This window comes from Lissotriton vulgaris, chromosome 5 (assembly GCF_964263255.1).
Source record: "Lissotriton vulgaris chromosome 5, aLisVul1.2, whole genome shotgun sequence".
Lineage (NCBI taxonomy): Eukaryota > Metazoa > Chordata > Amphibia > Caudata > Salamandridae > Lissotriton > Lissotriton vulgaris.
The window spans coordinates 1,473,173,084-1,473,196,739 of NC_141693.1; the positions used below are offsets into that span (position 1 = coordinate 1,473,173,084).

Here is a 23,656-nt window from a genome sequence, read left to right on the forward strand (position 1 = left end):
TGACAATTTCAATATATTCACCGGGTCCGTGTAGTGAAACACCCCTCATAGTTTCCTCACCCTGTGGTGGTCCACATTTCAAACATAACATTCCTCCTTTACCCAGAGCACAAGAATACCAAACATAAAACATTGCAATAAAACTAGGATGGTGCACAGTGAGATTGGCACACGGCATGTCATCATGAAACAACTTGGAGAGATGAGGGAACAACGAAAGAGAGAGGGAGGAGAGAGGGAGATCTTGTGCAACTACACAACGTTTGCTGGAACAGAGTGTCTGCACATTTAAATCATTTCCCCACAAAGTCTTTCAGACCGGAAGGCTTCACTGGACGTGGCCGGAGGTTGTATCTCTCAGGCCCTTGTTCCAGGCCGTTTTTGTGTCTCACGGGCCTCTGGATCAAAGTGCATACTTGAGCTGTCCTTCCCCACCCCCACCCAGCATCCGAGCGGGGTTATCATCCCAGGGTGCTTATTATCCTCTTGAGAGGATGTCTGCATTAGGGCCAGCATCATCAACAGACCCAGTCATTTGTGGATGACCTCCCCTCCCAAATATAGGAGCATAGGATGTCATCGGTCATTTTCCAGGCAGACAGCCAAAAAAATAGGTCTCTAGTCTCTTGACCCAGTCTTTCCGTCTCACTGCCTGAGCGGATGGAGGCCCATCCACCACAAATGGTTCCAAGGCAGGTACCGGGGACATGATGATGGCAACAGCAGGTTGACGTAGGCAGTGCCAGGGCTAAACAACAGACCTTTGGTGGAGACCACCCTCGATCACGGATGAGGAAGTGGAGAGGAATCAGTTGTGGGAAGGCAGGAGCTGGTGCCAGGCACCCAGTAGTACGGTTCTATAGCACAATGCACATATCCCAGGAGCGCTGGATTTTCGACAAACGCTGACTTGCATAAGGAGGTGGGGCCCAGTATCACATGTGCTTGGCAGGTTTGCCCGAAGAGCGAGCATACGAAGGGTGCTACAAGAGCAGTTGTGCATGACTCACCAGCCAGCTGGATGGCAATCAAAGGGGCTGGTCTAGAAATATGTCCCACATGGAACATGGCCCCCAAGCATAGATGAACCAAGGAAGTAGCGAACGTGCTTTACCAGGAACTGCAAGAGTGGGACACCAGCAGGGGCAGGGGACCATTGCCTGGCCCCTGGTGCATGCAATAATTTGGTAAGGGGCACAGCCTCACAGATGCTGCGGCTGATAGGAGACCAGGGGAGCAGAACTGAGGAACACAGCTCCACTCAGCATGTCAACAAAGGTACGCACGTGCACGCCATGGTGCAACATGCGGTGAGAAGTTGTGAACAGGATCAGGCACGCACTTGGCAGGACAGGCTGCGCCATGGGCCAGCATAGGCAGCAGAGCCTGTGGCGTAAGAAGGGGGGTGCAGTGGGTGTGGGCCGCCCCGGATGTAATCACTGAGGGGGGTGACAAAATGGCAAAAATATGTGTTTTAAACACATATTTTTGCCATTTTGTCAAGCCGCGGAGACAAGAAATTTTCCACACCGGGTACCACCTGACCTTGCTACATCACTGAGCGGAGCAGCTGGAACAGGCGTAACAACAGCATCGGAGCAGCAGGAAAAGAGCTCAGCATCCAGAATGGGCCGTATCAACGCTGTCGGAGCAGCAGTAAAAATACCCCACTGGCCATCAGCGGGAACATAGCAGGCAAGGCACGGAAGAGCAAGATCACAAAACATCAAACCAAATCAGGTGTTTGTTAAGCGCGACTACTCACCCGTAAGGGTCTCAAGACACTGGTGGTGTGAGGAGGGCTTTCGCAGGTTCCAGTCCAGAAGAAGGGGGTCTGTCGAAGAGCCAGGTTTTGAGGTTTCTTGCGAAAATGGGGAGCAATGTTATCTGTCTGAGGTGGAGCGGAAGGTCGTTCCAGGCACTGGCCACGCGGAAGGAGAAGGAGCGGCCTCCCGTTCTGGTCTTTCTGGTGCGGGGGACCACGGCGTAGGAGAGCTGGGCTGATTGTAGGGTCCTTTGGGGTGTGTGGAATTTGAGTCAGCTGTTCAGGTATGCTGGTCTGGTGTCGTGGAGTGCCTTGTGAGAGTGGGTTAGCATCTTGAAGGTGACTCTAGCTTAGATGGGGAGCCAGTGGAGTGTGCACAGGTGCTGGGAGATGTGGCAGTGGCTTGGCAGGTTGGGGACCAGTCTTTCAGCGGCATTATGGATGTTCTGTAGCTTGCAGGTGAGGTTTTTGTTTATTCCGGCATTGAGTGCGTTTCCGTAGTCGAGCCTGCTGGTGACCAGGGCGTGAGTGACGGTCTTTCTGTGTTTGAGGGGGATCCATTTGAAGGTCTTACTTAGGAGGCAGAGGGTGTGGAAGCAGGAGGACGAGACCAAGTTGATCTGGCGGTCCATTTTGAGCTCTGAGTCCAGGATGATTCCCAGGTTGTGTGCGTGGTCCGTTGGGGGTGGGCGGGCTTCTGAGGGCGGGGGGCCACCAGGTGTCATTCCAGGCATCTGGGTTTGGGCCTATGATGAGTACTTCCGTTTTGTTTGTGTTTAGTTGTAGGCAGCTGTTTTTCATCCATTTGGTGATGGCTTCCATACCTTTTCGAAAGTTGTTCTGGTGGTGTTGGGTTCGTTGGATAGGGAGAGGATGAGTTGGGCGTCATCTGCGTATGACACAATGTTGAGTCCGTAGGTTCTGACGATGGGGGTGAGCGGAGCCATGTAACCGTTGAATAGCGTAGGGCTGAAGGAGGACCCCTGGTGGACTCCGCAGGTGGTAGTTGTAGGTTCTGAGAGGAAAGAGGGGAGTCTGACCCGCTGCGTTCTGCCAGAGAGGAAGGAGCGGATCCAGTAAAGGGCCTTGTCTTGGATCCCTGCGTCATGGAGTCTGCGTATTAGGGTGCGGTGAGAGACTGTGTTGAACGCCTCTGAGAGGTTGCGGAGGATATGGGCTGCTGTTTCTCCTTTGTCCAGTAAGGTATGGATGTCGTCTGTTGCGGCAAGGATGGCGGTTTCCGTACTGTGGTTTTTTCTGAAGCCGGATTGGGAGGAGTCGGGGTTGTTGTGCTCTTTGAATAACTTTGCGAGTTGGCTGTTGATAGCTTTCTCGATTACTTTCGCTGGGAACGGGAGCAGGGAGATGGGTCTGTTGTTTTTAAGGTCAGTGGGGTCCGCCGAGGGTTTCTTCAGGAGGGGGTTGATCTCAGTGTGTTTCCAGTTGTCAGGGAACGAGGCGGTTGCCAGGAAGCGGTTGATGTTGTGGCACCCATGCGGGTGTGATGGTGTTGGTGGCTCTGTGGAAAATGTGGAGGGGGCAGAGGTCTGTGGGGGCCCCGGAGTGGATTCACTTCATCGTCTTCAGTGTGTCTTCCGTGGTGAGGGCTGTCCAGTCGTCAATTGTTGGCTTCAGGGTGCCGGGGTGGTTGGTGAAGGTTTAGTGTGTTGGTTGTCTTCATCGAAGTTGTCGTAGATGCTCTTGATTTTGTGGTGGAAAAAGGTGCTGAGTTTGTCGCAGAGGTCTTGTGAGGGAGGGATGTCAGTGGACTCACTGTTGGGTTAGGCGAACTCCTTGATGATTTTGAAGAGTTCTTTGCTGTTGTGTGCATGGGTGGAGATTCTGTCTTCAATTGCTTTTTTCCTCGTTTTTCTGATGAGTTGGTAGTGGGCGTTGAAAGCGGATCTGAAGTTGTTGTGGGCTTCTGTGGATTTGGTGTTCCACCAGGCCTTTTCGAGGCGGCGGCAAGTGCGTCTGGACTCTCGAAGTTCGGTGGTAAACCATCTAGCTTTCTTGGCGCGGGTTGTTTTTCTTGACGGGGGTTATGGTGTTGGCACTGTCGGAGATCCATCTGTGCGGGGTTTGGGCTGCGGTGTTGGCGTCAGCGTTTTCCGCGATGGTTGGGGTGGAGTTGCTGAGTGATGATGTTAGCTGGTCGTCAGTGATTCTGGTCCAGTTTCTTCGTAGGAACAGGTGTTGGTGTCTGTGGATGGTGGGTGTTCTGAAGGTGAAGTGGACACATCGATGGTCAGTCCATAGGAGTTGGGTGGTGTGGCTGAAGTTTCCTGTTCTGAAGATGGGGTCGAGGGTGTGTCCTGCTGAGTGCGTTGGTTCGAGCCTCGATCTGGCGGAGTCCAATGTTGTGGAGGTTGTCCAGGAGGGATGTGGTGCTGGGGTCCAGTTGTTTGTCGAGGTGGAAGTTGAGGTCTTCCAGTAGGGTGTGGTTGGTGGACGCAATGGCATGCGGGAGATGATGTCTGTGATGGAGTTGGCAAAAAGTCCACGGGGTCCAGGGGGTCAGTAGATGAGGGTTCCACAGAGGGTGGAGGTAGGGCTGGCCAGTATCTTGAAGTGAAGATGTTCCATCAGGTCTGTGGGCTCGTCGGGGAGTATGCTCAGGCGGATGGTGGATTTGCGGATGATGGTGATTCCTCCTCCAGGGCGGGTGAAGTGGTCCTTCCTGGAGATCTTGTATCTTGATGTCCGGTCCCGAGGTGGTGTTGGTCCAGGTTTCGGTAAAGAATGCTACGTCCGGGGTAGTGCTGTCGAGGAGGTCCCAGATTTCGGTGGCCTGTTTGTGGAGGGATCCGACGTTGAGGAGGATGCATTGGGTCTTCGGTTCAGTTGTGTTCTTGCGGCGGATTGTGCTGTGTCAGTGGTCTTGGCAGTGCTGCAGGTGTGTCGGCAGTGGTGACAGCTGAAGGGTCCATGGGTGTCGGCTGGTGATGCTAGCTTGCAGTTGTTGTTGCGGCCTGGGTTGAGAGAGTGGAGTGCCGCTGGGTCGGAGTGGTGGCAGTGCAGAGATCCAGGGTTCCTGGCGCTGGTCACAGTCGGGTCACGGACGGGCGCAGATGGGCTTGCATTTGCCACCCCAGCAGCCATTAAGTAGGGGTTGGGGAGGGCTGGACAGTTGGGAGGCGGGAGCGGGGAGGGGAGCTGGATTGGGCTGGGCGCAGACGGGCTTGCCTTTGGCGCCCTGGATGCCATTAAGCAGGGGTCGGGGAGGGCAGGACAGTTGGGCGGCGGGAGCGGAGAGGGGAGTTAGATTGGGCCGGTCGCCCTGCTCGTGCTGGGGGCAGGGGCCACGGGGGAAGCAGCAGCAGGGGAAAACGGGCTAAAAAAGGCAAGAGGAAAAAGGCAAAAAGAGAGAGAAAAGTGCAAATAAGGCAGACAAAGTGTAAGAAAGAGTGGAGGAAAGAGGACACAGGAGAGTGAAAGTGGGAGATTGAGACGAGGGTAAAAAACAAGTGAAAAATGGAGGAAAGACGCAGGAGAGTAAAGGGGGTAGCTTAAAATGAGGGGAAAATGACAGAAAATGAAGGTTAAGACCCAGAAGGAGAGTGAAGGGGGAGATAGAAGTGATGGAAAAAACGAGTAAAAAAGAGAGAAAAAGTGGAGCAAGAGAATGGAGACAGAGCAACTTCACTGACAATGAATCAGTGGTCTTGCACATGGGTAGGCAAGTACCCAATTGTTGCCAATTTTGTTGTATGTATGGGCTCGTGTAAATGAATGACGTGTTCCCCGTATAGTTATGCACTGGCCAGCCGAAGATCATGAGGTCCTGTCCTGGCCCCTTTTATTATCTTTGGCCGCTACGTCACAGCGGTGACCACTTTCATTACATTCACGGGGTACTTGCAGTGAAACACCCCTCATAGTTTCCTCACTGTGTGGTGGTCCACATTTCAAGCATAACAGTGAGCAATCCTATTGTACCACCTAAAGGACAAGGAAGAGTAGTGACACTCGTGGTTAGCAGGTCTGCTAGGGAAGGCTAACATGAAGGAGAAAGGGCACCACAGCCTCTAGTCCCTTTTCAACAATACGCAGATGACATCTGGGTCTATCTAAATCTATCTTCAAATTTAACCCCTTCACTGCGGCGGCTATTCCGTCGCAGTGCTAAGGGGGCGGGGGGGGCCGCGCAGCGCGCCCATGCTGGTGACGGAACCGCTCCGTCACCATCCGCGGTTGCGCTGTGCTCATGACGGAGCGGTTCCGTCACAGCCCCTCCCGCTCAATAGAACTCTTAGCACAGGCGCGGAATCCGCGCCGCGCAGGCGTGCCGTGACGGAATCGCTCCGTCATCAGCACAGCGCGACCGCGGCTGATGACGGAGTGGTTCCGTCACCAGCAGGGGAGAGGTTAACTCCTTGATTAGGAGCATCCTCAAAGGTACTTCAAATGCAATGTGCTGACTGATGATTGAATTTCTTCTCCTAAAAGCCAAAGCTGACCCAGCTACTGGCCGGCCCTCTTTGGCCTGAATCTCTAATAATGGAAGTATCACCGAAAATTGGCCACCTTATAAGTGACATGTATACCATGGGTAAGCCGCCCAGGATCCACCTGCACAAATTTAGGAAATTCAAGCGCATTCTCTCCTTCCAGTATCTAAAAGCTGGCAGTGGAGGCAGAGGCTATGGTAATCTCTCGCCTCAACTATGGCTCTCCCTTCTCTCTAGTCTACCAAAAAAACAGCCCCTTTCTGAGCAGTACTTCAAGCTAAAAAAGTGTAATGCTTCACCGCAGCACTTGTCTACCTTAATTACTGCGTATCAAGGCACAATTAGAACTTCCAGCCTCACTTTACAAGCCCTTGACTTCTAAACCCTAAATGCCTCCCCCAGAAACTCTCCTTCTCCATAGGATCTCACTCCACTTCGCTGCAAAGACAGAAGTTCACTCTCCATTCCACATTTCAGGAAAATAAGCTTTTCAAAGTTTTTTCTTCAGCATGCAGAGCCACTGGAATTATGTGGCAAGGTTGATTGAGTTATGCAGCAAGAGCGTGTAAATTATACAACATAAGTCGACATATTTTCTTCTATAGTATTACCTCAATATTTTGTCATTTTTGCACATGGCAATACTATCTGGGCACAAATGTCACCTCATTAGTATCAGTTGAACAGCCAAATAAAGAAATAGGCAACTGAACGATGACCAGTTAACCTTTGTGAAGGACCTTTCAAAGCACTCAAACATATCACCACATTTTTATAAACATTTGATCCGATTGAGCTAGAAAATAAATGTTATTGTTAAAATCTCTAGTTCATGCAGCAGATGATGGATTATGTGGCCAATGCAGCAGGTCCATAACTATGCTGCAGCTGCACAATCACATTATTCCAGTGGCCCTGACCACATTCTAATGATTGTACTATTCTGCCATTCCACCAGCCACACTTTAACTCCCGCTCTTCCTGTGCTGGTTACCTAACCTTTAGCATACCATACTGATCCCTCTGTTGTTTCTGTTGCTCACCAACTACTTGGCCAATATGCTACCATTTGTTTCTGCTATCGCTATCTGTATATGTGTGACATAGCCTCTCTTCACGCGCTATGTTCTAGCGTGGAACTATGGCATCAGCCTATTCTATGTTTGCCAGTTTGCCCAGCTTCACGATGGTTGGGGTTGTTTAATAAAGTCTCTCCTGGATTTATCATTTGAGTCTCTTTTATACATCATTTCAATATGTATGCTGGATGATGCCAAACTTGTTTCTGTTTGTTCACAACCATCATTCCCACTGCATGCTTAGATGTCGTGCCTTATCCATTTATTATATATGCCATGCTTAATATTCCTCTGTAATCGCCTGATTGACATTTCTAATACAAGCAATCTATTGTACTATGCTGTCAGGCAACGCTTGTTTGACCTTGCCAGGTGTTCTCTTACATCAGCTCTGTACAGCTCTCTCAACCCAATTGGGTGGAGTTTGCCTGCATCAGACAACAATAAATAAAAATAAAGATTTACACAACACCTGGTGGACAGTGAGGAACTAACCAATCTGAGATCTGCATAAGAGCTCCAGGTTTTATGATATATTTTTTTCACATTTCCATCTCATATTTTTGCTAATTCTATCTGTATTTATCCATATTTGTTTTATGCTTAATGTATAAAATGATTAAACAATAGGGGGTGGTGATGGACAGAGTTTCTGAATCAAGCAGAATACTCTCACCCAGTCAAGAGATCAGGGCTTGATCCGACACACCACTGGAGTCAAGCTATCCAGGCTGATCAAGGCTGATAGCCCGAAACCAGTCCTTGGATGCTTGATTCCGGTCTGGGAAAGACATGGCTTTGTAGTTCGGACTGGACTGTTCCCATGAGGCACAGGGTCAGAGCTGATTTGCATATAGCCAGTGTCTACCCAGGGTGGTGTGGAGTGCAAATAAACGATGGATTTAGGCCCAGATCCTTGTACTGGGGTGAATGTGTGACATTGTTCTACATTCTGTCCATCAACTGTGTTTTTTGCAATTTTCACCCCGAGTGTGCTGGGTATACTCAGACGTGAGTCCCAGACTCTCCACACCACTGGAGTCAAGCTATCCAGGCTGATGAAGGCTGATAGCCAGAAACCGGTCCTTGGATGCTTGATTCCGGTCTGGGAAAGACATGGCTTGGTAGTTCGGACTGGACTGTTCCCATGAGGCACAGGGTCAGAGCTGATTTGCATATAGCCAGTGTCTACCCAGGGTGGTGTGGAGTGCAAAAAAACGATGGATTTAGGCCCAGATCCTTGTACTGGGGTGAATGTGTGACATTGTTCTACATTCTGTCCATCAACTGTGTTTTTTGCAATTTTCACCCCGAGTGTGCTGGGTATACTCAGACGTGAGTCCCAGGCTCTCCACACCACTGGAGTCAAGCTATCCAGGCTGATGAAGGCTGATAGCCAGAAACCGGTCCTTGGATGCTTGATTCCGGTCTGGGAAAGACATGGCTTGGTAGTTTGGACTGGACTGTTCCCATGAGGCACAGGGTCAGAGCTGATTTGCATATAGCCAGTGTCTACCCAGGGTGGTGTGGAGTGCAAAAAAACTATGGATTTAGGCCCAGATCCTTGTACTGGGGTGAATGTGTGACATTGTTCTACATTCTGTCCATCAACTGTGTTTTTTGCAATTTTCACCCTGAGTGTGCTGGGTATACTCAGACGTGAGTCCCAGGCTCTCCACACCACTGGAGTCAAGCTATCCAGGCTGATGAAGGCTGATAGCCAGAAACCGGTCCTTGGATGCTTGATTCCGGTCTGGGAAAGACATGGCTTGGTAGTTCGGACTGGACTGTTCCCATGAGGCACAGGGTCAGAGCTGATTTGCATATAGCCAGTGTCTACCCAGGGTGGTGTGGAGTGCAAAAAACGATGGATTTAGGCACAGATCCTTGTACTGGGGTGAATATGTGACATTGTTCTACATTCTGTCCATCAACTGTGTTTTTTGCAATTTTCACCCTGAGTGTGCTGGGTATACTCAGACGTGAGTCCCAGGCTCTCCACACCACTGGAGTCAAGCTATCCAGGCTGATGAAGGCTGATAGCCAGAAGCCGGTCCTTGGATGCTTGATTACGGTCTGGGAAAGACATGGCTTGGTAGTTCGGACTGGACTGTTCCCATGAGGCACAGGGTCAGAGCTGATTTGCATATAGCCAGTGTCTACCCAGGATGGTGTGGAGTGCAAAAAAACGATGGATTTAGGCCCAGATCCTTGTACGGGGGTGAATGTGTGACATTGTTCTACATTCTGTCCATTAACTGTGTTTTTTGTAATGTATAAAATGAAGCTGCAATGAGTATATTTCCACTTTCATTTAACCAGCAAATGTTAACTCATGTGTGAATGTCTAGTGAGTTTTGACCATTTACAGCCCAATACATACATCTTAAATGATTTGCACTGAAGAACTGTGTAAACAACTGTACTGCAGCAGTTATTTGAGCTTCAATGGGAAATCTTCTTTTAACTCCGCTGCAGGTCCACACACAGCAATTGACATAGAATGCATGATTGAAAGTGGCGAGAATCGTGCAGAACAAAACCTATTTTCTGTATTTTTCCATATTTTAAAAATACATAGACAGGAAAATAGATTGTTTTCTGTCTGTATCTTACTGTAAAAATCAGTAAAAACGGAAAACTGGGAACCTTAATTACAAGCCAGCATTTCCACGGGACATTCTGCTGGGAAAGGCTTAAGAGGTCATTCTGGAATCAGATTCACCATGTGCTGCAGAGGTAGTCATCATATGGGGGCAAGGGTGTGCTCTTCAGATTTTAGTCAGCAGTCACGCAACACAATGGGGTCTGAGTGAATCCAGTGAGCAGTCCTGAAGCTCCACCCCTTGGGCAGGAAAAGGCACTCACCAAGAAGTCTGAAGATGATGTGCACTTCTTCCTTCACAGTGGAGCCTGGAAACATGGGTCTGCCAGTTGCCATTTCATACAGGATGCAGCCGACCCCCCTACAATGAGAGGCAGCTAATGTTAGGGAACTGCCAGGAGCCTTTTGCAGTATCACGATCGTGTTTCAACGCTTCACCCCCTTCCTTCCAGCATCCAATGGCCATGCCCTTCTGTTCCCCATTGGTTCACCACCTGCACAGCTCACGCCCTGTCACTAGCACCTCTTTGGACCCCAGGGGACTGCCACCATTTAAGATGTTGCTGCCTCATAACACTAGTTCCTGGACCTCTCTGCGCCTCAGAGATCTGCCACTGCACCTCTTTGCATCTCAGGGCTCTAACACCCTCAACCTTCAGCACTTAATACTTTTATACCTCACCGTTTTGTCCCCCCTAACTCAACTCTAAACATCTTTGTACTTCAGCCCTAAAAAAAACTTTATCTTAGAGCTCTGTGCCTCATGTCGTTTCCCTTCACAGTTCTGTCCTCTTCCTCCCTTTTTGAACCGCAGAGCTTTGACATTGTTACCCATGTCTACTTCAAAGCCTTGCTACCAATTCCTTCTCTGAAAAAAGAGTTCTGCAAACCTCAACTCTCTGCATTCTGATCTTTGCCTCCCTCATCCCTTTGTAGCCCCGCGCTTTGCTAATGTGCTCTCTGCAATCAATGCCTGCGCTCTGGCCCCTTCGCTCCTCTGTAGCTGCGAGCTCAGCTCTCTGTATTTGAGAGCGCCAAATAACATTGTCCGTACCCTGGAACTTTATGCCTTCACAATTTGCACTGTAGAGCATTTGCATTTTCACCCCTCTGCACCTTTCGCTTCTTCAAGTGAAGGTGAAAGGTGCCATCTCAAGGCTCTGCCTCACATCTCTCTGAACCTCAGGACTCTTACACCTTCTTTGTTCTTGAACTAAAATATCTGCCACCTGTGTACCGCATATCTTTATCCCCTCCACTCTTATTCAATAAAATCTTACTGAACTAAAAAATTATATTACCTCAATATTCCACAGCCAAGAACTCTTCACCCCCTTCCTTTACATCAATGGTCCTAAGAAAATAGAAAGTATATTCTTCCTTTCCGACTCACCACATATCAATCTGTGTGGAGTACTCAGTAGAGCCAAGTAGGACATCCGGGGGCCGATACCAGAGCGTCACCACCTCATTGGAGTAGGTTTTTGTAGGCACAGACTTGGCACGAGCCAAACCTAGAAAGGAAAATAGAATTAAGTATTCTAACCACATGGCACAATGGGATAGTTCTCCACACAGAAGTGTCCACTATTCCGTAAACTCACCGAAGTCTGCTAGCTTCAGCTCTCCCTTCTCGTTAATGAGTAGATTCTGTGGTTTGAGGTCACGGTGGAGGATCTTCTGCCGGTGGCAGTACGCAAGGCCACGCAGAAGCTGGAACATGAAGATCTAGACCACAGGAGGAGATGAAGCAAGTTCTAGACTTGAGTCACCAAAGGAATGCGGCATTGATGCCAAGCAATCTGCCGTTCTGCAGTCATACCAGATGCCTATGAAGCCAAACATGCAACCACAACACTGCATGCTGTTTCTAATCCAATTGCCCATAGAATCACTTTTAGCCCGCCTAGCTAAAACACCTAAAAAATCCAAATTTACATTTACCCATGCTCTTCATTACCCATGAACAGTAACACAACAAGGAAAGTCTTTCCCAGAGATGTATGTCAGGATATTGCTGACAAAATTATGGTCTCACATAAACATTGCGTTCCAAAAACATTGTTACAAACTAGTTGTCCCATTGGGGGTAGTTTTTCTAATGTTAAGTGCAGTTGGGTGACATTTTTGAAAACGATTTTTAGGACACGATATTTTTGTCAGACAATATTTAGACCATGATATACTGGTACAGTACTCCCTCCTGCCGCTGACATGTATGAGACATGGTGCAATACTCCCTCTCTTGGTGATTGATAGGTTTAAGGACCTGAGGCCTTACAGGCCATGGGACACAAACTTGTAGGCCATCTGGACTCTGTCTGCACCCCAGACTCCTACCATCATCAGTAGTAAGAGATGCAAGGAGACACACACAGGGAGTAAGCCATTCTTTGGAGAGGGTAACAGCACCGTCCTTTATTGGCAATGACCCCCACCAGGCGCCGCTCACCCTGTAACGTGGACCCTCGAGCCCGCCCCCGCACCCTGCATCAGGCCGCTCACCTTCACGTTGTGCATACACATCAGATTGCCGCAGTTATCCAGGTATTGCTTCAGGTCGTTGTCCTTGAAGGAGAGAGAAAATGGCTGTGACCATTCCGAAAAAGACTCACAGGTACATGGCCTCATAACGCCTGTTTTTTAAAATTATTTAAAGAGGTTTTATAAAGCTCTAACTTAATTTAAGTGAGTTTCAGAGCAACATACTTATTGGGACAAAGCACTTCCATTTTACAGTTTTATAGTTGTTCATACAAGAGTACAAATATGTTTATAGATACACTGGACTTGACAACATATGTTTACCTTTCCTTTAACAATTCGATTTCATTGACCCAAGGATCTTAATTGTTCATACTCTTTGAATATCAATTTAAAACGCAGTTAGTTTAAAAGTAAATTGCTACTTTTCCCTTGACATGCCTGTTCCATTTCCTTATAGAATCATCATCTTTCATTTGCAGCATCCACCTGGCACGTGACGTTACTTACTGCAGTTAGCAATATATAAGTAAGGAACATTTCCAGGCTTATATCATCAACATCAACCTAACAGAAGGGTTACTTTCTTGAAAAATCATAGGCTCAAAAGTTGATAGGAAATCCGTCATGGATTAAGCAGCAGAACAACTGTTCAAAGCAAGACTAATGGGCCATTTAGACCCTGGTGGTCATCCCCTGGGTCAGTGGATACTCCCAGGACTCCCCAGTGCATCTAGACATCGCTCCCTGACTGGCATGGATCTCTTCGCCTCAGAGCATCCGCCGATGCTGTGAATGCACTTAAGGTTGAGACAACGAGGGGCAACTCTGTATGCCTAAGAACGTGGTTTATACAGGGCACAGTAAAAAAGGTTCCATCAGAATTCACTTAGGGTTACTTTATGCACTATTATGCGACAGTAAATTCATCCCCAAGATGGTTTATTGAGTACTCTTGAAATTAACTCTTTTTTATCTGATCATTAGACCTATAACGCGCACTGCACCATCGCTTCCACAGCAGCACCTTGCATTTCCTACATCATCATGTATTGATGAGTCGATGATTGTTGCTCCTTCTGTTTAGTACAGAGTTGTACTCTTAACCATTGCTACCGAGTTCTTGGTACTAAACACCATCTTTGGGCACTGTAAGGAAAGGCCTCTTTTTGCATGATCCCCCCACAAGTTTTTGGACTGATGCTGCTGGCTTTTCAACTCTGAAGTGTACTGAGACCTGCAAAACAGGCCCCAGAGCCATTGCTCTGATCCTTACAAAATGTATGTCTGATTGGTTCACCCACAATTGGCTTGAGTTAAATTACTTATAAGTCCCACGGGTACCAAGAGACTGTAAGTAAAGTGTCCGCTCAAGGACAGCAGCACTTCTGGTGGCACCATGAGTGCGACAATAATCCAAAGCATGTCTCCTATCCTGCCACTGCAGACTGGTAGAGCACTTGTACACTGCTAAATAGACTCTGCCATTTAAAGTAATGACAAAGCTCAAACCTTCCATTTTAACATATATAGGGCACCCCTAAGGGAGGTCTAAAGAGCCCTAAGGCTGGTTATTGTGTATTAAAAGTAGGACGTGTTTTTACAGGTCCTGGCAATAAAAAACCCACACTGCCATTTTTACTACGGAAAGGCTAGTTGCCCCAAGAGTGAGTACAGGGTTACACACTGACAAAGTAGCAGCGCTAACTTCTAAATAGGACTACTGTATATGATACTTAAAGGTATCAAAAAATTGTTTCATTAAACCTGACTTGATGGCCAAGTTTAATTTAATGTAACTTGAGCACGAATGGCAATTTAGAAAGTTAACCCTTTGTTGCCCAAAGTTTTTCTGTGTCTGTTTACGGTTGCTGGCCACGAGACAGCCTTCTGCCCTCTTTGGGGAAGGTGTGAACGACTCTCCGGAAGGAACACAAAGAGCCTGAAGTTAGAAGATGTGTGTCCTCTCCCTGACAGGAAGGGAAAACTAGGTGTGTGCCCAAAAGGCCAGCTTTAAAGGAAATGCTGCCTTTGAAGGGGAAATATTGGGCACACAAGAGAAGGACTGCTCTTTTGTTTTTGCAGACAGGCTGGCATTAGAGACAGAGAGGGCAGAACGGGAGAAGCTGCTACAAAACCATTTTTTCTGTAGGTCTATGGCCCTCAGGTAGCTACACCTTTGGGATAGGCTATGTAGCGCCATATGCCACGAGAAGGGTTCTGCCATGTTGAGAGTGAGCCGAATGGTTTACTCTCGGCTAGCTAGATTCCACACTTTATAAGAAGTAGTCACTTGACAGGAGGGACCTGGTAGCCCATTGGCTAGTAGTCTCCGCATGCCGACTGTACTGCACTTGCTGCTCCTTGGGCAAGCAAAGAGAGGACAGTGCCGGTGATGCCCTGCTCAAGCAGAAGTCATCCCCAAGCCCCAAGAATCAGTGTTTAATTTCCTGTTTACATCTACAGGGCCACAAAAGCTGATGAAGCCTGCCTTGGAGAGTTGGTAGCTAAGAATGCTTGATCACCACTGACTGCTGAAGGGCAGACTGGGAGACTGAGTCCCTACCCTCAAAAGTTGTGCCCAAGTCTGCTGGACCTGTGAGAGTAGTCAGAGGGCAGTTTGGTCGTCCAGCAAGGAAGCTACCACCAGTTAAAGGGACCCGTTAGTTTTCCTATAACCAGAACCCAGTACACCAGTACAACAGTATTTTGGCTAGTCTTTACCCAGACTTCGAGGGACATCAACCCCTGGGGCCAAAGTTGCCTTGCATCAGGACCATTCTATTAAAGTGTTTGGCGGTTCGCACATAGAGTTTGGAACTGGACTGGAGACTGCTTTGACTGCAGGGTAACTGTTCTTGTTGGTCCCAGTGAATGGCTCCCTACCAGAGTTGTGCGACCCAAGAGTGCTAAAGTAGCTGTTTACAAACGTATACATTCAAAAAAAAAGTTTACTACAAACACAGTCCAATACAATAATCTAGTGCACTCAGTAAAACGCTGTGATTTGTTGGTTGTTTTAAAAAATCATATCTCTTGAACACTCTAGTAGATTTTTGTCATTGAGGTGTGTATTTAGAGATAAAAATACAACCTATTTTTATAAATTGATGTTGATTTTTTATTGTGTTGCGTTTTCCTCTTATTCAACAGTTCTTCGTAAAGCTTTATGTTATGTTATGTTATGAATTTGATTAAGCGCGAACAGCTGCCCCAGCAACGGGGCGTCCCGGCGCTGAAAACCATAAAATACCAGCTGAGTGGACTGGGGAAGAAATAACAGATAGCCTAAGACAGTGGGAACAGATGAGTTTTAATTGCCCCCTGGAAGGCGGACAAGTTATTCAGAGAGCGAATGTTCGGTGGCAGGGAGTTCCAAAGTTTTGCCCCCAGAACTCTGAAGGAGCGGCCCCCGGCAGGACAGAGTTTCATTCGAGGAACAACCACAAGATGTTGACCTAAGGAGCGCAGATTGCGTTGAGGGATGTAAGGTATTAAGAGCGGGCGTAGAAGTTCAGGACACTCCGATTTGAGAATTTTAAAAGCACTTGTTCCTTTGATAAAGCCTAACTGTCTTAGAGCCACAATTACCCAGAGTTGAGATAAAGGTTTTTCAAAGGAACATGACTGGACACAATACTGGTTTATGAGTTTATTAAACAGTGAGGTCTCACAATCACACCATACAATAAACCACTTTTCTCACAGAATTGCATTTATTGCCTCATAATTGGCCTTTAAGGATCACTAAGTGAAATTGTTGATGCACTTAAAGCAGAGCTGAATGCCGAGCAAGCACCATGTATTTTCCACCTGATTGGCATTCATCTTTTATAGTTCAGTAACAAACTGCTAAAATGTGAGTTTGTTTCAGAACACAAAATATCAATGGTCCAGATGCAAAGGGAAATTCTCCCTATGCATGAGGGTCATTGATCATATTCTCTGCATGGGACTGCTGTGCCTTTTGCAGTAGTCCTGGGCAGAGAAATCTAGTGATAGTCAGAACACATGATCAATTACTTTTTACAGGGAAGCTGCCCAAGGCTCCACTGAAGGAAACACTGAGGTTCCCACCACCTCTATATGGTGCGAGAAATGCGTGGATAGCCGAAAGTGCATCCTGCATTTCTCGGCAGATGCCCATCATTTGCCAACATCTACATCACCTCCTAGGTCTCCACTCACAATAGGAATGGTTTCAGAAGCCAGGGGGTCCACACCCATCAGCTGGCTAATACCTTCTCAGAAGTCCATATTTCAAGGCTCATGGAAACTAAAAGGGCAGGGATTGTTGCTCAGCCCTAATGAGAACACAGAAGAACACTAGGGCATCAGTTTCAAGAGGAATATAACCCAACTGCACTGGCCCAACCTGGATAGTTTCGTTGCAATCTGCATTTAGAAACACCATATAAAGTTTGACTTGCCCAAGTCTTTCCGTACTTCTTCAGCATCTCCTGACCTTCTCAGAGGGAAACAGTCGGAACACATGCCATGCGTGTTTCAACATTGCAAGCACAGCTACGCTTGCCTTAACTATGCATATGCATGGTTAAGGCAGGGCGCGGTCTAGCGGAAGGCAGAAGTAGGGTGACGCCAGGAAGAGAGACAGAGGATGCGGTGAGGTAAGTAAGGCTGGGCTGGGGGGTGGGGTCGGGTTAGGTCTCAGGGCAGTGGAAGGGGTCGGGGCAGTTTTTGGGACAGCACGGGGATGTTGGGGTAGTGAATGTTAAGGGGCAGGGATTTAGGCCTTAGGCCAAGAGGAGGGGAATGGGTAGTCAGGGTAGTTTTTAGAGTGGGGATTGGGGTCGTTTTAGGGCAGTGGAAGAGCTTGGGGTAGTTTTAGGGACAGCACGGGGTGGGGAAAGTCGGGGTAGTGATGCTATGGGGCAAGCAGGGTTTTAGGCCTCAGGGCAGGGGGAGGGAAAGAATGGGTAGTTAGGTAGTTTTTAGGGCTGTGGGGTTGGAGTAGGTTTTAGGGCGGTGGACGGAGTTGGGGCAGTTTTAGGGACAGCGCAGTGGTGGTGGGGCATGTAGAGGGTTTGTAATTTAGGGCAGGGGAGGAGGGTCAGAGTAGTGGCGACCTTAGCACGCATTCCCCCTTACCATTCATGCACTGCCTTTACCCCTAAATTGCGTGGTAAAGGAATGCGTGGTTAATATGCATTCGTGGTTTGGGCTCTGTGGTAGAGGCAGAAGTGTGGCTCAATGATTAGAGCGGCAGACCCTGATGCAGAGGTCTAGCCCGGGACCAAGGTTCAATTCCCCGCTTCGGCGGGTCTTGGGCTCAAAAATTCCACGAACCAGATAATTCTCGTCTCGGTGCCTATTCCAATCATGGAGTCCCACTCTGCAACTCTGGGCAATAGCTTGCTTAATCTCCACAACGGCCCCCACAACGCTAAGGATGCCTGGTCTCCACCTTGGGGGTGCCCAGGAGTGGACGCCTCACAGGGAAAGCCAGGATGGGTTCCACAGCGGTATTCGTACAAGCGCCTTGAGACCCTTGCAGGTGAGTAGTGCACTATACAAGTATCAATTTACATGCGTGGTACAGCCATGCTTGCCTCTATCATACAACCCTTTCAGAATCTGGAACAAGTAACACAGAACAGCACTGCCTCTGATAGCCCAGCAGATGAATGTTACTGCTGCCAAAATCTGTATAGATCCTCAGGGAGGATCACTAAGTGTTGGATCCCTTTGAGATCAATAGCACTAGTACCACTTAGCTGGATGGCTGTAGGCGCTGGCATTCGCAGTACAACAATGCTGCAAGCAGCCAGCGTTATATAAAACCAAGTTAGTGTTTTTGTACTAGAGGCCTATGGGGTTGCATTTCAGTACTACAGACTACAGATAAGCTCATTCAGCATTATCCCCACCTGCTATTGGTTTTTTCTGTTTAATGCTGAAACTCAGGAGTGAACGCTGGAACTCAACTAGTTTTTATAGTACAATCTGTGCCCTTTATAATAAGTTGTGCAAAATAGGGTGAGGTATTTACCACACGTGGTAATTACTATTACCCCGGGTTGAAGTCTTCAAATATCTCCTCCCAGTTTTCAACTTGAACATTTAACATGTTGAATCAGTATTTAACACATCAAATTCTACATGTTTTCCCTTTTTACAGGCTTTTTCCCTGATTATTTTCACCACATTTGACGTCCTGGAATCTGTCAGAGGAAAAGTGTGAGGATCTGATAATTATCACACAATTTACAATTCCGCCTGAGCAAATAAGTGTTAACACAGGGATTAGGATTTATCTCTGAATTTGTGTGTATTCGGGGCAATCCATCTCAAAAGCAACAGCGGCCTCCTGTGGCAGATGGGGAAAACTGACTTGACTTCATCAACTTGTTCAAAAGCTGGATTCCAAATGCCCAAATGTTTTCACTGCTGCCGAGGTGTCAGTCTGTCCTCAAGGATCTTGGGCAGTGGCACACTTGGGTCAGCTATTGGGTATCATAAGCGGAGCAATTGTGTCTGTCTATGGGCCATGTTGCATAAAGTGAGCTCTGGCAGCGGCCACAGTTTGGTCTGGCTGGTGTCATAAGTAGTGGAAGAGCTGGAGCAGGGCTCTTTTACCTCCTTAGAAAGTGGTCATTATGTGCTATGGCACAGGAACTTTCAAGGCATGTGCTGTTTGTCACTGGAAATATAGTACAGTTTGTTGACATTAATACATTAAACCACTAAACATAACACAATAACATACCCAAAGCAACATAACACTACAATTAAAATATAACATGGCACATTTTAATGAAACAGTCAAAACAGAAGGCAAAACAGAATCTGCTGTAAAACAAAACAAAATTACATTGCAATAATGCAGCACAAAACAACAGTGGTAAGAAAAAAAACAGCATATCACAAACACAACACAATGCTACACAGCAAATATGTACAGACGCTCTTGTCACTCATTGCCACTTCTATAATCCTATTTTCAAGATTGGGAGGTAAAATGTGTCTAGAGCAAGCACTACTCCGATACTGTGCTGGCATTAGCACACATTTGATTTGAGCATATATACAGTACACACCACAAACTAGTAGTTTCAATGGCACCTAATAATTGGTGCCGTTACCCTAATAAGGCCATCGTTACAAATACCGAGTGATGAGGAAATCCATATTCACTCAATAACCAACCAAATCATGATTTCAATACAATATAGGCTGAAAACTGTCAGAAATCTCAAAAGGTCATATGCAAATCTGTGCTGAAACATCTCATTCCTCAGAGTATAACTTGGTATGGTGGAGTAATTTTGCATTCTGGAATTAATAAACTTCGCCTTTATTCATAATCCCAGGTGCAGAAATACTAACAGAAACTACTCATAATCAAGGCCAAATTCATACTAATTTATAATAAAAGGAAGGTTAGAGAGGTCCTGTTGGGGGGTACTTGGTGTTTTCATATATTTTTTGTAGACCTATAGGTTTGTCAATAAAATGCATGTCCAGTTTCAGCAGACACTGCCACGGGGGTGTGACTGGGTATAAAATGGAATTTTCAACACTATGGGGACCCAGGGGGTGGCTTCCTGAAGGGAGTCCACCCCGGAATTTTTCGGGTGGGCGATGCATCCTAGGACCAAGGAGGGTTTGATTAGGCTATTGATAGGCAGGGGGCTGGGCTTAGCTTTGGTTAGGTTCTTTAAGGCTGAGAGGAGTGTAGGGTAGGTTTGTCCTATCAGGACAGGTTTTCATTGTTGTTTCTTTTGAGTCTAAGGCTGTAGATAAAGCCCTTTTGTCATTAATTGTGGGAATAGAGGGGGAAAGAATGTCGGAGGAGAGCGCTGCCGTCAGGGAGGCATCTTGTACTCTGTGTGCGTCCAGGAGGGATGATTTGATTAGGACTTGGGAGATAATGTGGCACGTATAAAGCAGCACTGGATGCAGCAAGTGAGGGTGAGGCAGTGTCCCAGCTTGCAGACGAGATCGCAGACTTACTGCATATTTTGCAAGCAGTGTCTGAGTGTGGGGTGGCTGCGTGCGCTATAGCACAGTTATTGTCGGCAAGTGGGAGCAGGCCAGCGAGCTCATGAGGTGCGGCAAGGGATGGGAATAAACCGTCTTCTCAATTGAGGGCTGAGTCAGCCCCGCCACGTGTCGAGACGGTTCAGCAGCGTGGAAAGTCGGCAATGAGCAACATTCAGGGAAGGAGAGAGGCTGCAACAGCCCACATTCAGCACCAGGTGGTGCTGTACATTTCTAGTAGTACTGCGGAAGGGGTGGTGGGTTCCACTGAGTCCAATTTTGGGGGGCAGGTAGCATCAGTGGTGCCAAGCAAAAACCTGGGTATACCACAGGAAAAGAGAACAACATTTACCATTTGTTTTGGGGAGAGATTTCTTATTGGATGCAGCTAAAAAAGGCAAAATGATTGAGACAGCACTTACTAAAGATGGTAGGACCTTTGCTGGTAGCATGCAAATATTGCAAATCAACAGAGATTTGTTGTCTCCTACCAGTTGGATACATCAAGGCTCTAGACAGCCTGTGGTACCAGGAGGACAGTGGGTGTGGATTTCAGATGAGACTATGGTTAGTGTTGCAAGCAAAAATTACGTAACATTAGGGAGCAGGATCACAGCTCTCTCAGGTTAAGGCGACCTGAGGGACAACTTTGGGACAACCCTGGTGTCAGATACCATGTAAAATTATCAGAATCCGGCCAGGTTGTGAGTAAACCTGTAGGTGCCGGGAGAAGACAGGAAGAGATTTAGTACAACCATCCCGATGGCGATGAAGTATGAAGAGGATGCAAGTCAAGATGTTGAAACACCAATAGAATGGAGAATTTTGGATGGCTTTGTTGGGGATGGAGAATGCCCAGGGTGAGTGGTGAAAGAAGTTTTATGGGACAATGAGGGAGAAATTGATTTGGATTATACAGCTGTGGAAGAAGAACTTGAGGAAGGGGAGATCCAGCATGGTAAAACCACCCAAAGGCCACACAAAAGTTTTTTGGGGGAAAAGGGGTGTCTAGCTTTTCAAAAAAAAAATCCTGTGTTATGGATGGCAAACCTACATAGGCAGAGAGCTGAAGGAGATCTGGGAGGAAAAAGCTTACTGACTGAAAGAGGCATACGAGAAATGAAGAGTGCAGATCACCAACAGTTACAAACAGGTGAGCAATGTTGTGCACGGGAGTGGGAAAATCACACACTCAAGTGGTGGATAAAGGGGTTGGCCCTGTTTCTATGAAAGTGGGGATGGAAATAAAAAAGAAAATGATGGTAAATAGGGGGCCCTCACAAGGGAAAGGTAGACAAAGAACAGGCTACGGACGAACAAAAGAAGGATGAAGAAGAAAGCCATGGTTTGAAAAAACTAATTTACATGGGATTATCTATGCCCCTGGGAGCATACGTGGCTGTGAAAATAAAAGAGAAGATTTGGAAAGGGGAAATTATTGACATATACAAGTTTCTACATAGAGAGTTGCAATCGAAAGAAGGGTCTAAAGAATAAACCTGGGAATTAGCTGGGCGTCCCAGATTATATACCAATATTGACACATGGACGTCAGCATTTCTGATCTGTGTGAGTATCTATTGTTAAAGTACCCAGAGCACCCTGTGTCTAATTTTAAATACATGGATACTATTTGGGAAGCTCAAATTTATTTTGAGGGTATGGCTTGGTTTCATTATGATGAGGAGTTTAGAGCCCGGTTGGGACTAAAGCTAGAGAAACCATGGGGAAAGGTGAATAATGAACTGTGTTATAATGGATGTATCCAACAAGAGCACCACTGGCGATCCACACAGCAAGCATTCTGGCAGTTCAATTTCTCCCCTTTCAATGCTGTCCCACCCTTGGGAGGCGGGAGTTTGGAGAAGAGGACAAGGGTTCAATGCTGGAGCCTGTTGAGATTTTAACAGGGGTTTTTTGTGCTTGGAACCCTCACAAATACAAGCATGAATGTGCACAATGTGGAGGAAGGTATGCAGTTCAGCAATGTTTTGGGGAGTACACAGAAGGGTAATCTATGAGACAAGCTAGTGGATGGAAAGGCCCATGCCAGTCTGGTAACAAGCTTTTTACTCCAATTAAGATGGAGTTGTTTGTATTTTGGATGGCTTTTTACCTGGACAGAGATGGTGCAAGCCAGCTTCAGTGGGGTTTTAAAGTTGGTTTCAGATTAGGATATCGAGGACCCAGACAAAGACGATTTTCAGATAATCTATGATCTGCTAGAAACATGCCATAGGAGATGGGAGTGAAATTGAATAAAGAAGTGGGAGAGTTTAGAATGGCAGGTCATTTTGACCATTATCCTTTACAAGATCTAATGATATCACCTCTGAGTGTGGCCCATTAAAAATCAGCAGGCGAGTTCAGAACGATCCATCACCTTTCACGGCCTGAAGGTGCATTGGGAAATGACTTAGTTGCTAGACAAGACACATCTGTGCATGTTTGCATCAGTAAATGTGGCAATTGATTTGTTCGGGAAGTGTGGAGTCGGTTCTAGATTGGCGAAATGCAACATAAATTCAGCCTTTAGACTCCAAACAGTTCATCCAATGGATTTTCCCATATTAGATATACAGCTTATGGGAGCTATATATGTTGGTAAATTGTTACAAATCACCAGTGTAATATTGTGTAAGCTGTGTTAGACTTTCAGCATCTTTTTTTCAAGGGTGTTTTACAGGGACGTAGAGCATGAAATTGTGACACAATATTTGGGGGATATTCTGTTTATTGGTGCAAGGGACATGGGTGGATTTGGGAAAGCCTTACAACATTTCCAGGCAATTGTAGATGAATTGAGGGTTTCTATAGCCCCATAGAAAACAGAAGGTCCAAGAACCTCTACCGTTTGTCAAAGTGTCGACCTGGATACAGTTCAAATGAAAGCAAGATTGCCACAGGCTAACATACAATAAATTATTGTACTATTAGAAGAAGCAACAGCTGCCCTATAGTCCACATTACATCAAATACAGCGTTTGCTGGACCATCTGACCTTTGCATGCAAAGTAGTGAAAGCAGGCAAATCATTTTTACGAATATTAGGTTTTTTGACAGCAGGTGCTTCACTGCCTCGTCATAGATTCAGAATTTCTGCTGCTGTGAGAGCAGATCTGGAAGTTTGGTTGTTTTTTTCTGAGAAATTTCAAAGGTGTGACAATGTGGTCACTAGATTTGGAATTTAGTTCAAATCTCTTCGGATGCAGCAGGCGCAGATGGTTTTGGCCTTTTCTGAATATGAAGAAGGTGCTCTGAAAGATGGCCT

The 23,656-nt window shown here is 46.9% G+C and overlaps 1 protein-coding gene across 1 annotated transcript in view; it reads right to left on the reverse strand.

Annotated features, from left to right (window-relative positions):
- The window catches only part of CDK18 (cyclin dependent kinase 18), a 644,959-nt gene that overhangs the window by 203,680 nt on the left and 417,623 nt on the right, over window positions 1-23,656 (reverse strand). The window contains exons 8-11 of the mRNA XM_086923438.1: window positions 12,406-12,468; window positions 11,505-11,628; window positions 11,294-11,414; window positions 10,164-10,261 (exon numbers count right to left, since the gene is read on the reverse strand). Coding sequence (XP_086779564.1) covers window positions 10,164-10,261; window positions 11,294-11,414; window positions 11,505-11,628; window positions 12,406-12,468 — 406 coding nt within the window. The remainder of the gene's footprint in view (window positions 1-10,163; window positions 10,262-11,293; window positions 11,415-11,504; window positions 11,629-12,405; window positions 12,469-23,656) is intronic.